At 37.7% G+C, this 15,403-nt stretch overlaps 1 protein-coding gene across 2 annotated transcripts; it reads right to left on the bottom strand.

Annotated features, from left to right (window-relative positions):
* Positions 1-365: 365 nt before the first annotated feature.
* Positions 366-14,100, bottom strand: LOC116699392 (fat storage-inducing transmembrane protein 1). Of its 2 annotated transcripts, none has more exons than XM_032531933.1 (2): positions 13,930-14,100; positions 366-1,693 (listed from the first exon to the last, which is right to left on the bottom strand). In XM_032531933.1, the coding sequence occupies exons 1-2, from the start codon at positions 13,962-13,964 to the stop codon at positions 1,015-1,017; spliced, it is 714 nt and encodes a 237-aa protein (XP_032387824.1). In that variant the 5' UTR covers positions 13,965-14,100; the 3' UTR covers positions 366-1,014. The 2 variants fall into 2 exon arrangements, with proteins under 2 accessions (XP_032387824.1, XP_032387823.1); XM_032531932.1 differs by lacking the exon at positions 13,930-14,100 and adding an exon at positions 7,810-9,004.
* Positions 14,101-15,403: the final 1,303 nt, after the last annotated feature.

Here is a 15,403-nt window from a genome sequence, read left to right as displayed (position 1 = left end):
AAAAGAGAAAAAGTGTAAACAAACTGAACCAATGTCTTTCAATTCAATAACGATTTATCTCAAGACACTTTACAGAGAGTAGGTCTAGACCACACTATAATTTACAAAGACCCAGTAATTATGTCAAGAGCAAGCATTTGGTGTGAGAGTAGTGAGAACAAACTTTCTTTTAGGGAGACACCCCAGTGGTGAGGAAAACTTCCTTCTCTTCTTCGGACAGACCCAGGTTTTTCGTAGGCGGTGTCTGGCGGGGCCGGTTGGGGGTGGGATGATCAGTGGCAATAACAGCCATAAAGATAATGGAACTATGACTAGAAATAGTTGAGTAGTTCTTGGCACTGCAGGGCGTCCTTCTCTGTTCAGGTATTTTCAGACGGTTTTTATCAAATGTTTTACTCATGCAAAATAAAACCCTGATAGAGAAACACATGGAGGATGTCTGTAAGACCTGCTAATAGTCCATCTGTTAAATGGCTTTAATGAGTTGAGTCTTTCATTACACAAGCAAGTTTTTTTTTTTTTTTATGTGTTTAATTGATTTAGTTGATAAGTAGCATGTCACATATCCATCAAAACATTTCTACTTGGTTCTTTTTTCTGCCATTGCAAAACAAGCTGTGGTTCAGTAAAGTTTTGGTTTCTCCAGCATTTTCAGCCTGTACCTACATTTTAACATATCATGAATTCCTGTCTTGTGGTGACTCGTCATTTTCTGTGACTTCCTGTTGTGAAGTTGCGGGAAACAAGCCTTTGGATAAATACAGCATGTGTTTGATGCATTGGCATACAATGATGCAAGCATGTGTGACCGTATAGAGATGTACAGATAAATATTTTAAAGTCCACTTCGTACATGTGTTTTTCCAACAATATCCAACAAGATTTCTTGGTTTGCTGTTCAAAAAAACAAAAAAGACACAATAGACATGTCATCTTAGTCTTCTCCAAACAACCACCTAGAGTTTAGGATTAAATTAATCTTTGCATCAGTGTTAAAATCTGTCGGTTTTTCAGTTAGTTGCAGTGATCATGACTCAGGTGTGCGTCCTCTTCTTCAGCACTGCTGGTCTTGGTGTTGAGCAGTCCTAGTCCAGGTCTCCCGGGGCAGTACCAGCTGGGCCCCATGCGATACCAGCCCTGGTACAGTCCCCTCCAGCTCAGACAGCCCAGAGCGCCCCCTAGCAGCTGAGTGGGGAACTGAGGGAAGTAAGCTAAGAGACAGAGCAGCAGAAAGAGCCAGAGCCAGAGCAGGAGAACACAGAAGAGGAAGAGGATCCTCAGAGGGGCACCTGAGATCCCACCCAGACTCAGATAAGGGCCAAACACGGCTGTTTCCTCAGCCAACAGCAGGCAGCAGAGACAGAGGAGGAAGACATCTTCTGAAACTTCATACCCCCTCCACAGCATCCCAGCTTTGAGGCACTCAGATTTACTCTCCCCTTCTCGCAACACTAGCATAGGCTGCCCATTGGTGACCTCTGGGCTGCTGAGTAAAGGTTCATAGCAGCTTCCGGTGGTGTTCTCCAGAAGGTCCAAGAGTTTACAGAAACCAAGCCACAATCCACCAGCCACCCCGAGCCGGGAGAGGTGACGGACGGAGAGAGAGAGGGAGCGACGGATGGAGAAGGAGAGGAGGAAGACGAAGGAGCCAACAAAGATGCAGGTCCAGCCCCAACCCGAGCGCAAGAAAATCCTGAAAGAAGGAGAGATGTGAACAGTTTTAGTTAAGTGAGGGATTGGAGGATGCAGTAAGGGATGAGAGGAAATTAGATCAATTAGATGTTGGCGTGTTAATGAAGTGTAGCACAGTAAACATCTGGACTCACTTCCACATCAACTGTTATCTTCGCTTTTGGTGGCTTCTAGTCAGCCTTCCATGTATTTCACACTGTGCTACCGGGCCAGATTTCATGTTTAGATCAGGAGATCTAACAGATTTTGTCGTCCTGATTGATTGTCCAAACTGTGATTTTACTATGTTGGTCTATTCTGCACATATGACATTCATTGCTGCTTTTCTTATCCAAATTGAGCGTCAAAAGACAAAGGGTGTCCTTATGCTGTGCAGATTGTAAAGCCCTTTGAGCAAAATGGAAATGGAAACATAATTCTTGAAATGTTTCAATTCTTAAGTATAGACAACACAAAAGCCTTTGGAATGATGCTGGAGAAGGAAGCAGAATAGTGGTCTTTGGATGGAGACCAGCTGTCTTCCACCATAGTCTCAGGTGTTTAATGATGTGCGATTTATTTGTACAAATAAATACTGAGGCGTAAAAATACTCAACATAGCAGCATGACAGTACAAGGCCAGGAATCAACGTAATAATACATGAATGTACTTGTTTTGCTACCAGGTCTTCATTTGGTCAGTCTCATGTTGTACAACCTTGTTTCCTAGTTCCTACTTGAACTTTTTTTTTTACTATAACATGTTTACATGCTTTAACGTTCAAAACGCATACTGTCTCTGATGTGTAAATAGGCAACTGCTAAGAAGTTCACCAACACAATACATGCATGCTGTGTTTACAGTGCCATAACAGTGTACTATGCAGATGAGTACATTGTGTAGACTATGTATACTATATTGTTTGTAGTATGAGTATGTGTGTCATAGTATAGCATGTTGAAAAAAGTAATAAAATCCATATTCTGGGCGCCCGGATAGATCAGTTGGTAGAACGGGCGCCTGTATGTGGAGGTTTGCTCCTCGACACAGCGGGACCGGGTTCCACTCTGACCTGGGGCCCTTTACTGCATGGGATTCCCTTCCTTTCATGTTTTCATCTGTCTTGTAAAAATATAAGGGCCTAAAAAGCCTACAAAATAATCTAAAAAAAAATATATATATATATAAGTCAAAAAAGTCATAGTATAGTATGTCGAAAAAAGTGATTAAAAAGTCATAGTATAGTATGTCGATAAAAAGTGATAAAAAGGTTATAGTCTTCCAATCATAAACTTATCAACTTAAGCTATCTGACCTAACACAAAGTTTAAGTTTTCGTAAAAAAGTCATAGTATAGTGTGTCGAAAAAAGTGATTAAAACGTCATTGTATAGTGTGTTGAAAAAAGGAAAAATAGTTATAGTATAGTATGTCGAAAAAAGTGATTAAAAAGTCTTAGTATAGTATGTCGATAAAAAGTTATAGTCTTCCAATCATAAACTTATCACCCTAAACAATCTGACCTGACATAAAGATTAAGTTTTTGTGAAAGAAGTTATAGTATAGTATGTTGAAAAAAGTGATAAGAGGTTTTTCTATAGTAAGTCAAAAAATGGAAAATTGTTATTATATAGCATGTCAAAATAAATCATAGCATGTCAAAAAAGTGATGAAAAGTCATAGTATAGCATGTAAAAAAATGGTAAGTTATTGTATAGTATGTCAAAACGTGAAAATAGTCATAGTATAGCATGTCGAAATAAGTCCTACTATAGTCTAGAGGCTGAGTTCTTTCTACACCTTTGCTGCACGTCATTCCCCCTCTCTCTTTTAAAGTGTAGTAGGTCAACAAAGAATCATGAAAAAGTAATAATATAGTATGACAATAAAAAGTCAAAAAAGTCATAGTATAGCATGTCGAAAAAGGTTATAGTCTTCCAATCATAAACTTATCAACTTAAGCTATCTGACCTAACAAAGTTTAAGTTTTCGTAAAAAAGTCATAGTACAGTATGTCGAAAAAAGTGATTAAAAAGTCATAGTATAGTGTGTCGAAAAAAGTGAAAATAGTCATTGTATAGTATGTCATAGTGTATGTCATAGAAGCTCAGTCATTTTCGCACCTTTGCTGCACGTCATGCCCCCTCTTGCTTTCACTTTCAAAGTTTAGTATGTTGATAAAAAGTCTTAGTATAGCATGTCGAAAAAAGTGAAAAAAAGTTATAGTCTTACAATCATAAACTTATGACCCCAAACAATCTTACCTGACATAAAGTTTGAGTTTTCGTGAAAGAAGTTATAGTATGGTATGTTAAAAAACAGGGATAAGAGGTTATTCTATAGTAAGTCAAAAAATGGAAAATAGTCATTGTCAAAATAAATCATAGTACAGTATAACATGTCAAAAAGTGATGAAAAGTCATATCATTGCATGTCGAAAAACGTGGGGAAAGAGTTGTAGTATAGAATGTCAAAAAGTGCATTTATTCCCTCTAATTAATCTCAGCTATCTGACCTCACACAATAGTTATGTTTCAGTATATTTGTCTTTTCTCTTAGACCTCCAAGCTTAGTGAAAAACAGAGTTCTGAACACTCATAAATTGGCTCAGAAATTTGGCAAAATTGTCTCTTTCACTTAGTATATTGGCCCTCAAAACTTCCTGAAACAAGATTTGAACTCTCATAGTATAATATGTCAAAAACAACAGATTGGGATAGAATGTGACAGGTACAAACAATTTATCTACATCTATTCCTGTAAAGGAAGTCTTGCATCTGCACCCTAGAAGATTTGAACAGTCAACCATGTGTTTCCCAATCATATACTTATCTCACTAAGCCAACTGACCAATGACACAAAATTAGTACCTAATAGTGATTTTGGCATATGTCTCATAGTATAATACGTTGATAAAAGTAATAATTAAGTCATAGTATAGCATGTCAAAAAAGTGATAAAAGGTTATAGCATACTATGTCAAAAAAAGTGATAAAAGGTTATAGTATACTATGTCAAAAAAGTTGTAGTATAGTCAGGGGCGGATTTAGTCATTTTGAGGCCTAAGGCAAACACAGACATTGGGCCCTCCACAACCCTTGTTCTCACCCTTTTCAGTCCTTCTTTTTTTCATTGTATAGGAGCCAAAATCTGCTTATCTTTTCTCCATTCTTCATTTGCATGTAATAGTTACTGCTTGTAAATCTGCGCCCCTCTTGATTTCTTGGAAAAACTCTGTCCCTGACTGTTGTGGTCCCCTGCCCTATGAGCAGCGCTCTCTGTCTGACAGCTGTTTTGGCCAGAGTGCTGGATCATCTTCAGTCATAACACATTGATTAGGGTGCCCGCTACTCACGGGTCTAGTTGCTGCAGTGGTAGCTCCTCTTCTCAGTGTAGCTTTGCTAGCGCAAGCACCGGCTTCTGCTGTCTTTACTAACGTTAATGTTAGTGTTGTCAGTAGCACGTCTTGAAAATGTTTTTCCCTTTGGAAGTTTTGCTAAAAACGTCACTTTTTCCCCGTTTTCTTCCCTTTTCAAAACCCCACTTCTGATTTCGTTTCTTTTTTAACCGCCCCGTAGCCCCCAGTTACGCCTGCTGAGCGCTGTTACAAACCACGCAAAAATGCGTAGGAAAGGGAAATAGTCCAATGTTGGGGGACGGGGGGTTTCATCATGAATTAAACAATCGGATGACACTTAGAAAGTTAGAGTAGATATGGGATGTCAAAAATGAAAAAAAATTAATCATAGCTGTCAAGAAAAAGAGAAGAATTCTAATATAAAGTCAAAAAGATATTATTTTTCTGTCATTTTCCCGCATTTACCTCACACAAAAGTTTAAATATTTGGAAAAGTTTCTCTTTCTATAGGGTTAGCCTCAAACCGTGAAAAAAGTCTGAACACTCAAACCCCCCGCTTTCCAAACCTTCTTACCTTGGAGCTTCTGACTGAGAGAATTATGATAAAATTTTTAAAAATTGTCTCTTTCACTAGGTAATTTGGGCCCCCAAAAATTCCCGAAAGAAGATTTTAACTCTCATAGTATAAATGTCAAAAAAAAATGCATTTTGTTCTCAAAAACAACAGATTGGGGTAGATTTACAGAAAAAAAACTGTATTACAAACTATTTATTTTCATTCCCGTAAAAAAAGGTCTTGCATTTAATTTCACCCTAAGGATTTTTAAAAAATTTAACCCTGAGTCTTCCAAGGTACATTATTCCCCTAAGCCAACTACACTAAATAAACGAACCAAAAATTTTTTTTGAGCATATTTTTCTTTTGCCAATGTTGTGGACCTCAAAAACTTCCTAAAACATATAGGTTTATCACATAATAGGTTGGTCTTATTTTATATAGTATAGTATGTCACAAGTCACATAGTCACATAAAAACAAAGAGTGGTAATATAGTGTCTCAATAAGTGCATTTATCTCTCCAAAACAACAGGTTGTGATGGAGAGTTACAAGAGCAAAACATTTCTCTACCGGTATTCTTCATTTCTGAAAAATAGTTCTTGAACTGGTTGCACACAAGAGGATCTGAACTCTGAACCTTTTGTCTTGCAATCAATGTCTTATCACTATAAGCTATCTGGCTTACACCAAGACAAGGCAAATGTGTCTTTTTTACTTAGTATATTCAAAAACTCCTGAAACCAGATTTGAACACTCAAATAATCTGTCTTCCAATTATAAACGGATCACTAAGCTATCTGAACTAACACAAAGCTTATGTTTTTGTAAAAAATCATAATAATGTAGGTCAAAAAAGTTGTCGTGTAGCATGTTGAAAATAGTCATAGTATAGTACTGTCTAAAAAAGGGTTCAAAAGTCATAGTATGTTAAAAAATTATAAAAAAAAGTCATAGAGTATGTCGAAAAAAGTGGTATTATTGTAAGGCAATAAGGGATAAAAAGTTATAGTATATGCAAGTATGTCAAAAAAGTGATAGAAAAGTCAATGTATTACGTAAACAAAGTTACCAGAAATCATAGTATAGTATGTTCAAAAAGTGATAAAAAGTCATAGTATAGAATGTCAAAAAAAATGTATAAAAAGTCATAGTAAAGCATTTAAAAACTGATAAAACATTCATAGTATAGTATGCTGAAAAAAATTATAAAAAGTCATAGTATAGTATGTAGAAAAAAGTGATACTGTAAGTAAAAAAAAAAGTGATAAGAAAGTCATAGGAAAGCATGTTGAAAAAAGTCATCGTATAGTATTAGAAAAAAAGAGAAAGTCACAGTATAGTATGTAAAAAAAAGTGATTAAAAAAACTATAGAAGTCATAGTAACCTAAAGTTGAAAAAAGTGATAAAATAAGTCAGTAAAAAAAGTGAAAAAGTCATACAACAGAAATCATAATAGCCTATGTAATAAGTCGAAAAAAGTGATTAAAAAGTCATACTATAGCATGTCGAAAAAAGTGACGAAGAAGAAGTAGTATGTAAAAAAAAAAGAAAAAAAGAAAGGGGTAAATTGGTCATAGTATTGTAAGGCAATATGTGATAAAAAGTCATATTATAGTATAGTATGTCAAAAAAGTGATAAAAAAAGTCACAGTATCATAAGCCGAAAAAAGGGATAATAAAAGTCGGTGAATTATGTTGAAAAAAAGTCACAGTATAGTATACTGAAAACAGTCATAGAATTATACAATATTATCTGTTTTGTGCAAGAACGCCGGCTTAAATTATAATGTGCAATACTCTGCTGCTATTTATTTATTATTACTGTTGACCTTTACAATTCCTAATTATGTAAATACCGTATCATAAAATTCCTTTAACTATGTAAATACCGTACATATCCACACTCCTTATATTTCTTTTATTTCTATTTCTACTCTGATATTTATATGCTTCTTGCAACTGTAACACAGAATTTCCCTTCGGGGATCAATAAAGTATTTTTGATTCTGATAGTATGTCAAAAAAGTAGCATTTCCAGGTAAAAGAAGCCTGAATAGGATTTGGAAGGAAGATATCAAAACGGTGATATCCACTTCAGAGTGCCAGAAGTATTTATTTTTAACAGTGTGCAGGCCTGCTGCATTGCCAGTAACTCAGTGGCAACACAATGTCTGATGTAAGAACACAACTGAGTAGAAAGTAAACAGGAAGCAGCCTCACCTGTATAGGAAGTGGCTTCTCTTGGCAAAGATGCTGTGCTGGGAGACCCAGAGGCTCAGTGCAGGGCCGAACATCACCATTACTGAAAGCAACAGGTGGAAGTGCTGCCGGAACACAGTGTTACCCAGGAACCGGGCCGCCAGGTCCGTCAGGACCACCAGCACTGTGTTGAGGAACATCTGGACCCGGAACCAAATCTCTGACCAGACTTAATATTTCTCTATAAAATAGACTGCTGTTGGCTCTGAATGCCACAACGTGTTTGTGTAGAATATCCACCTCGGACCAATGAGCATGCAATGTTTCATGTGATCAGGTGTTATTTGGTCTAGAAAGCACTTAACACACTTATAGATGCTGTGGATTACCTCTGTTGTATATCTGAACAATTTAGCATCTTAAGTAGTCTAAAGTCTGGATGGAATCAATCAATCTGTACAAACTATAAATATTTATTTTTAAGTTTCAGAGTGGGTCCATCTGTGCATTAATGGAAGACTAATCCAGATCCCGAAATCCAAAGATGCTGGCTGTGTAGTAAAAATAGTTGAAGTCCACTGGTGTTAGCTGCTAGTGTTCGGCATCCATGCATAGAGTCTCCTGTGCAACATGAATGGGATGACAGCTGGCCCCTAGCCTTCCACAGACTGCAAATGTTCACACTGTGAAATCCAACCATGAAATTCTTCAATCCAGTGGGCACTCCTTCTCCTAACTCAGCACAGTATAATGTATCTGCTAGTAGCTTCAGTGCACAGTAGTTTAGCTATAGCTAAACAACGCAACCAGACATGACTGTTGCTCTGCTGGTTTTTCTTACAGCTGTAGAAAGGTGAGTTGAGCTTCAGTCTTCCCTGACCTTGTACAGCAGTCTTTCCCATGTGTCTCCTTCCTGTTTTCCCGTGTTTGTTGCGGAGTGATTGTCACAGGACACCTCTGGATCCCTTCTGCAGAAATGAAATTGCCTCCACCGTGTTTCACTCAGCTATGGCCACCTCTGCACTACCTTGAGAGACACCCAATGGTTGTGGGTTGAGAATAACTCTCCTGTTGGAACTAACTGTGGCTTCTCTGCTCTTCTCTGTCACTCAAACCCACCCTCTCCAACACACAGAGTATGTTCTCGCCTTTCATAGGCCTCTTGGGCCTTGAAGGTGTCACCTTGCTCCTACTGAGATGACTAAAGGGTACATAGAGGTTGAACCAATGGCATGGGTTCCTTGGTGCTAATGTGGATCTCACAAGGTTTCTGACCAATGTAGTAGTCCTGATTGCCAGCAGAGTCAGAGGCTGAGAGTAAGCAGAGCAGCGCTAACAGAAGCAGTGTTGCAGAAAAGTTATTAGTTACAGAAAATGATTTATCAATGATGTAAAATTAGATGCAATGAGTCAAATGATGTGTGTGTTCAAGTGTATAATAGCAATAACCTTTGTACTGTATCTGGGCTGAGGACTCAGCTGTTGCAGCAGTCTGTCTCTGTCAATCAGGGACCCGGTCTACATTTACTGTCCTCTCTCTCAGCCCTCTCCCACCCACTTTCATTAAAGGGCAAGTCTACCAAAGTCGCTCCGGCACATAGCCCCCATATAGAAAATGTAACTTGTAATTTTAACACTTGGTTTTTGTTCAGATTAAAAACAATATATACAAGATATAAACATGTTAATTTTCCAAAGGTGCTAGGCAGATAACTGTCCTCTGTTCAGAGCCAGGCCTGATGTTTCCTCTGGTTTTGTGCTAAACTAAGCTAACCAGCTGCTAGCAGTGTGTCTTTTCTAACATTGTCTAACTTTTCCTTAAATATAGTGAAGAATTGCAGCTGCTGTTTATTTTGGCTCTAAGACATAATCAAAGTTTTTTTTGTGTATGGAATCACGTATTCACACCAGTTCACTGTGTGTGACAGGCGTGGCTGGATACCCTGCTCAGTGGCCCTGGGAGGGGCAATGAACACTTTGGGTAATCCACCCCTGCTTACAGGTTAAATTTCTTTCAAACAATAGTTTCAAATCCACTGGCAAGATGAGAACAAGCAAAATCTGTGATCCATCCTTAATTTCTGCAATCAAAATAGGAATTTGCCAAATGTATCCAGTTTGTTTTGTTGTTGCATTATCTTTTGTGATTTACACGTGTTGCTGTGGTGTTATTGTATTCTATTTTCTTTCGGAACCCCATTCTCATGATAAACTCTGAATTCCTCTCCTACGTACTTCCTCTCAATTTTCTTTTCCCTACAGTACATCATCTGTGTTTGACAAGACAAAAAAATAATAATGTATACACACTTACAGTTGAAAGGAAGGGGGTAATGGAGTGCTAACTTGAAATGTTTTATGTACAGTATGTTCACAATGTTTACTGTATATGCTTAATACAACAGAATGCAGAACAGAAAAGTGGTTTGGAGTGATTTATTGAAAGCCATTGTTTCATTGAAAACATGCTTTATTAGTTATTGAAACATGCATGTTGAAAGGAGGCATGTTTAATGTTGCTACACCTGAGTTAATGGCTAAAGTTTAGGTAGCTTGTTTTGTGGACCCTTTCCCAGTCTTGGAAAAGAGGGATGTGGTATTTAAGATCGAGCACTCTGTGTTCGACTATGTTGCACTGTCCATGTTGCTACTGGTATTCTGTGTGTGCTTACTGTTCCTGTGTGAGATGTCAAAGTGCAAGGAAAGACGTGCTTGTACCGCAGCCTGGCCTTTGTGTGTATGATTAAATACGATAGCAGTCTAACCCACAAACAGACATACTAAAGTAGTATACATTACAAAGAGCTAGAACACGGTATATTCTTGGCTTTTCTCTAGTGATGGCCAAATGAAGCTTCGTGAACCAGTGTCTTTATTTTCTGAGCTAAATTGTTAAAGGAATTCACTATCTTCCTTCAACCCTTTGAAGAGAGAGCCCCTCTAGTGGGCTCAGAAAAATGAGAAAAGGGTTCACGATGAGTTTTGTTGGTGGCCATGATGTTGTGAGCCTCTTCCCCACGGGGTTCGGGAAGAGTTTGATTTTCCAGCTCACTTGTCAATTAGAGTGGCCATACTCTGTACAAATAAAATGTACAATAGTCTGGTAAGACAAGGCTAACTAAGACATAGATCAACATGAGTGTAATTCAACATGAGGCAGGTTCCTCTCTTTTGGTGCACTATTCCTTTCCTTTATTTTTTTTAAACTAATGTCCCTTGCTGTACGTTGTTACTAAAAATGTCTGACCTGTCCATCTGTCAGTTTCTGTTTTGAACCTGCCGTTGCTCCAGAAATAAAGTTTGACCTGGTTTTGAAGTGTTAAATGTCTCCCTACTCTCTTTTCAACTGTGCGCAGAACGGTTGAACAGTCTTAAGTTACAGACAGCATTTGATCAACTAGCCATTTGTTACATCACCTCAAAGTCATCTAAATGCAGAGAGGACATTGTTTTTTGTTTGTTGGAGGACACAAAAGAGCTTATTTATTGCACCAATCCATAATTAACAATCAGTTAGTTTAACAAGTTGGAGTACTTCCGGATCTTATGGCCATTTTTTTTTTTAGGAATGGTGATCATATTACAGGAAACCACACTTCTTACTTACAATGGACTTCTAATGAATGTTCTTGTACTGCTATAAGTGATCATCAGATGTTTAAGATGTCTGTCTGTATATTTGTCCCCACTGACTCACTCTGTCTGCGGTCAAACTTCACATACAAAAACTATAAATAACATTGTTCCCACAGACGAATAGAAACACTTCTGTAAGGCAATGTAACCTAATACAGTAGCCCTGCAATAGATCTCACTAATGTGAAGGTAATCAGCTTCAGATTTTGTTATACAGTGTCAGGGAAATGTTTAAAATGTAGAATCATTGAGAGTATAAGTGTTGCAACCTCTACAAGTCATGGCCAACTGCTCAAACTGAAGTGGGTCTGATAGATCACTCACATGCTTCAGAACCTCAAGTGAGACAAGACAAGTAACATGTAAGTCTGGCAAAGGTCTAAAAACATTCAAAACTTGTATTTCAATCCAGCACCTGCTGTCAGTCACCACAAATACTTTTACGAGGTGGGTGACTCCCAGTCTCCCACAATTTAGATTTGGTACAACACAAAGCTTGTAAGGCTACATCTACACTAATACATATTGGTTTTAAAACCAACCTAACTTTCGCTACTGTTACACATCACTTTCACACTACTGCTGTGTTTCCGAGCCCCTAAGAAAGGAGACATTTGGAAACACTGCTACCACCGCGTAAATTTGAAAACTTGCTTTGTAGTCTGGACGAGAACAAACATCAGTCAGTTGTACTTGGTTTTGTAAGCTTACATAGCTTTCAGTAAAAGTTCCACCTTGTTGTTGGTCCAAGCAAATAAATCCCTGGTCTTGCTTTTTTTTTTCTGTATTTCCAACTTCTACATCCATGATTTTCAACTGCAGAGTATCATCAGAAAATTTGCTTCCTGTTTACACCTACACGCCTTGTGTAGGCAAATGGTTATGTGATATGCATTGGCAGACTGTTAACATGGATTGAGATTAGTTCTGCTCATTGAGCTAAAAATCTTGTATGGACGGAGATGTTTTTTGTCTCAAAACATGGTTTAAAAGTGACAGCATAGTAATGCAGATGTAGCCCAAGGCTACAGGTTGGCATGGTGAGCAGAGGACTCTTACCTCATCACGGAGCAGAACATACACGGACCTTTCTCTTTTGAATCTGACCTCCCTGTGGAAGGTACAGTAATGTTGTGTAGGGAAACCTACACAACATTACTGTACCTTCAACAACAACATTAATGTAACTTAGTGTAGAGTTCCATAATTCACTATACAAATAACTATTTAGTTTGCTGTCACAATGCAGTACATGTCATCCAGTGGGTTTTGATATGAGGACTAAACACAATGATGAAATAAGGTGGGTCTAATACTGATGAAACTTTAGTGCAACAGCACCTCCAAGAGCAATACAGTCCAGCAACTAAACTGTCGCACCGCCTACTGCAGTTACTTTTCTGTTGCTGACATCTATAGGAAGTAGAAAGAAGTTCCATATAAAACACAAAATCACCAAGTTAGACATGACACACGGATAAATACCAGATCTATACCTGCTGTGATTGATACACACATATTACAACCTTTCAAAATGTGATAGAAAACCCAAGTAGAAAGAAAGATGCTGAGTATATTTCAAGCCAAGATGCAATGAGTGTTCAATGAACAAAGGCTTGAGTACTGTCGCTCTGATTATGTCAGAATTATGCTCAGGCACATTGGAAGTAATACATCTATAAATCCACTCAGTGACTTCAGATCACAGCGCATTCAGTCTAAACAGGAAATGAAAGGCATGTAAGTTTCTTCCTCGTGAATCCTATTTGAAAGCATACTGCCACCATGTGGATCAACTGGGACATTACAACATAGTCCAACACAAAGGAGAGATGGCTCAGTCGGATCAGTTTCACTATGAACATCTGCAGGATTTTGTGACATCACAAATAGTTTTATCATTGTTTATTTTGGAAGCCAATTGAGGTTGAGTATGAAACTTACATAACTTACTCCACATAATAGATTTTTCATTTAAGTAGAATACATCTTGTAACCAGTAGTTAAACACTTGAAAAGAACAAGATTTCCATATACATATCCTTTTCAATGAGGGCGATTTATGTATTTTTAATAGTTTTTAATAGGGAACAAAAACAGGTTGGCATAAAAAAAAAAACACTTTAAAGAAACATATAGTTGATTTCTTCTAACAACATTAGAAGATAACAGTAACAATAACCAATTTTATAGTCTTTTGCCTAGTTGGCCCAGCTGGCATCCTAATCATTGTAACGGTCAAAACTTGTTTAATTTTCATCTGTTTGATAAATTTGAAACAGTCCATTCACTCTAGCTCCCTCTCCCTGCTGTCTCACAAACAACTCTTGTAGACCCTAAAATAATCACAGCACTTGATTAACCATTCAAATAAAAGTGCTAATATTTTAGGTCCACTGTGTAAATTGCATCTTTCTCAGTACCCTTCAACTATTGTTTCATTTTTAAATGTATTTGTGATATCAGTTAATTAAAGGAGAAGGTAGTACCACATACAGTACTCACCCCTCCCTGTGCTGCTCCTCCCAGTGCAGATCCATTAAAGGGCCTGGTGTCTGTGTGGCGCGCAGGAATCCAGAGTGGCTGTCAGCTGTAGGATCACACCTCTAATCCTGCACTGACTGAAAATAAAAACAGCTGACTGCGTGATCTGTTCTTCCCTGTCTTGCTGCTGAAAATGTTCCAATGTAGAGAGCCAAAAGGATGGACATGCTGTACATGATGCATTTTGTTCATTCCTACCAAAAGACAAAAATATGTCTAAATGTTTTATGTTTTATTGACATGATTCAGTTTTAATTACTTAGTTAGGCTACTTACTGCACTTACAAAATCTGTGCTGAAAAGTATTAGGTCACTTATATACATCACAGTTATACCCCTTGCAAAATAAAATAAATTTATCCTTGGATTGGCATAGCAAACCAATGGTTCCCGGGGGACACCGCTTTAACTAAAAGCTGTAATATTTTTAACAATATTAACATTTACAAATATCAGTATCATAACATTATAAAACATTTAATGTCTGAAATAGACTGGCTAATTCATGACTGAGACAATAAACAGAAATAACACTTTAGTTCAAGCTCTTTGTCTAGCCATGGTCCTTATTTTGTCTCCATGACTGCAACTTCTGAGCATGGTTCAATTCAGTTCTAGTTAAAGTGAGCTCTTATCTCCCCTGCTGCTATCAGGCTGAAAATGCCACTGATAGTGTAGACAGTAAACAGGCTCAAACACACTTTGTGTGGTTTGTCATGCAGCGGAAGGCAGTGGGGTCAGGCAATTGGATCAAACAAAAGGTTTATTAATATCCATCCCACTCAGAGGATTATTCAACTGCACACATGCTTAATACCAAAATGATGAGAGAACAATGACAAACTTTCAACAACTTTCTATAGATAGAGAACTCACAGTCTAGGAGTGGACTGGGACTTTACTTTTATTTTAACTAACACAAGTTGGTTTAATGTATAATACATGCAACAATGTTCAGTTAAAAAGAAGCAGCAATAATTGTAATCCTTCTTCCTGCCACTGTTCTTTAGAATTTAATTTGTTATTTCCTGGGAGCACAGAAGTGTCCATACTGAGCAGGACCTCTTTCTTTCATTTAGTGTAAATTATTTGGACAAAAACAGTGAATCCACAGCTTCTATTAAAGACTATGCATATACAACTTTATGATGTAGATTGTCAAAAGTAGAAAGAAAGATGGATGTTTAGGCTTTTGACTTGAATGGCTTGATGCCCTGCCAAAGTGTAAAGATTAAAAATGCTGCTTTTAAAGAGTATGCTACAAAATAACTCTTCATTTTTCTATGATAACAAATCTTCTTTGAACCAACAGCCAATCAAACAGCCCATGCAGAGTTGCGGCTGCCATAACCAATGGGATGCATTGAGCTTTTGCAAACCACTGCAATGTCTGCACCTAGTTGATTGTACGGCATGGTGTACGGCTTAGTTTAGC

This window comes from Etheostoma spectabile, chromosome 12, assembly GCF_008692095.1.
Source record: "Etheostoma spectabile isolate EspeVRDwgs_2016 chromosome 12, UIUC_Espe_1.0, whole genome shotgun sequence".
Lineage (NCBI taxonomy): Eukaryota > Metazoa > Chordata > Actinopteri > Perciformes > Percidae > Etheostoma > Etheostoma spectabile.
This window is presented reverse-complemented; position numbering and strand designations above follow the sequence as displayed.

What these genes read in the sequence shown, in the direction of transcription:
- LOC116699392 (XM_032531932.1), bottom strand. Translation starts at nt 7,988, where the DNA reads ATGTTCCTCAACACAGTGCTGGTGGTCCTGACGGACCTGGCGGCCCGG. An exon ending in AGAAGCCACTTCCTATACAG is followed by an intron (nt 1,694 to 7,809) that starts GTGAGGCTGCTT and finishes TCCTTCTTTCAG; the next exon opens with GATTTTCTTGCGCTCGGGTT.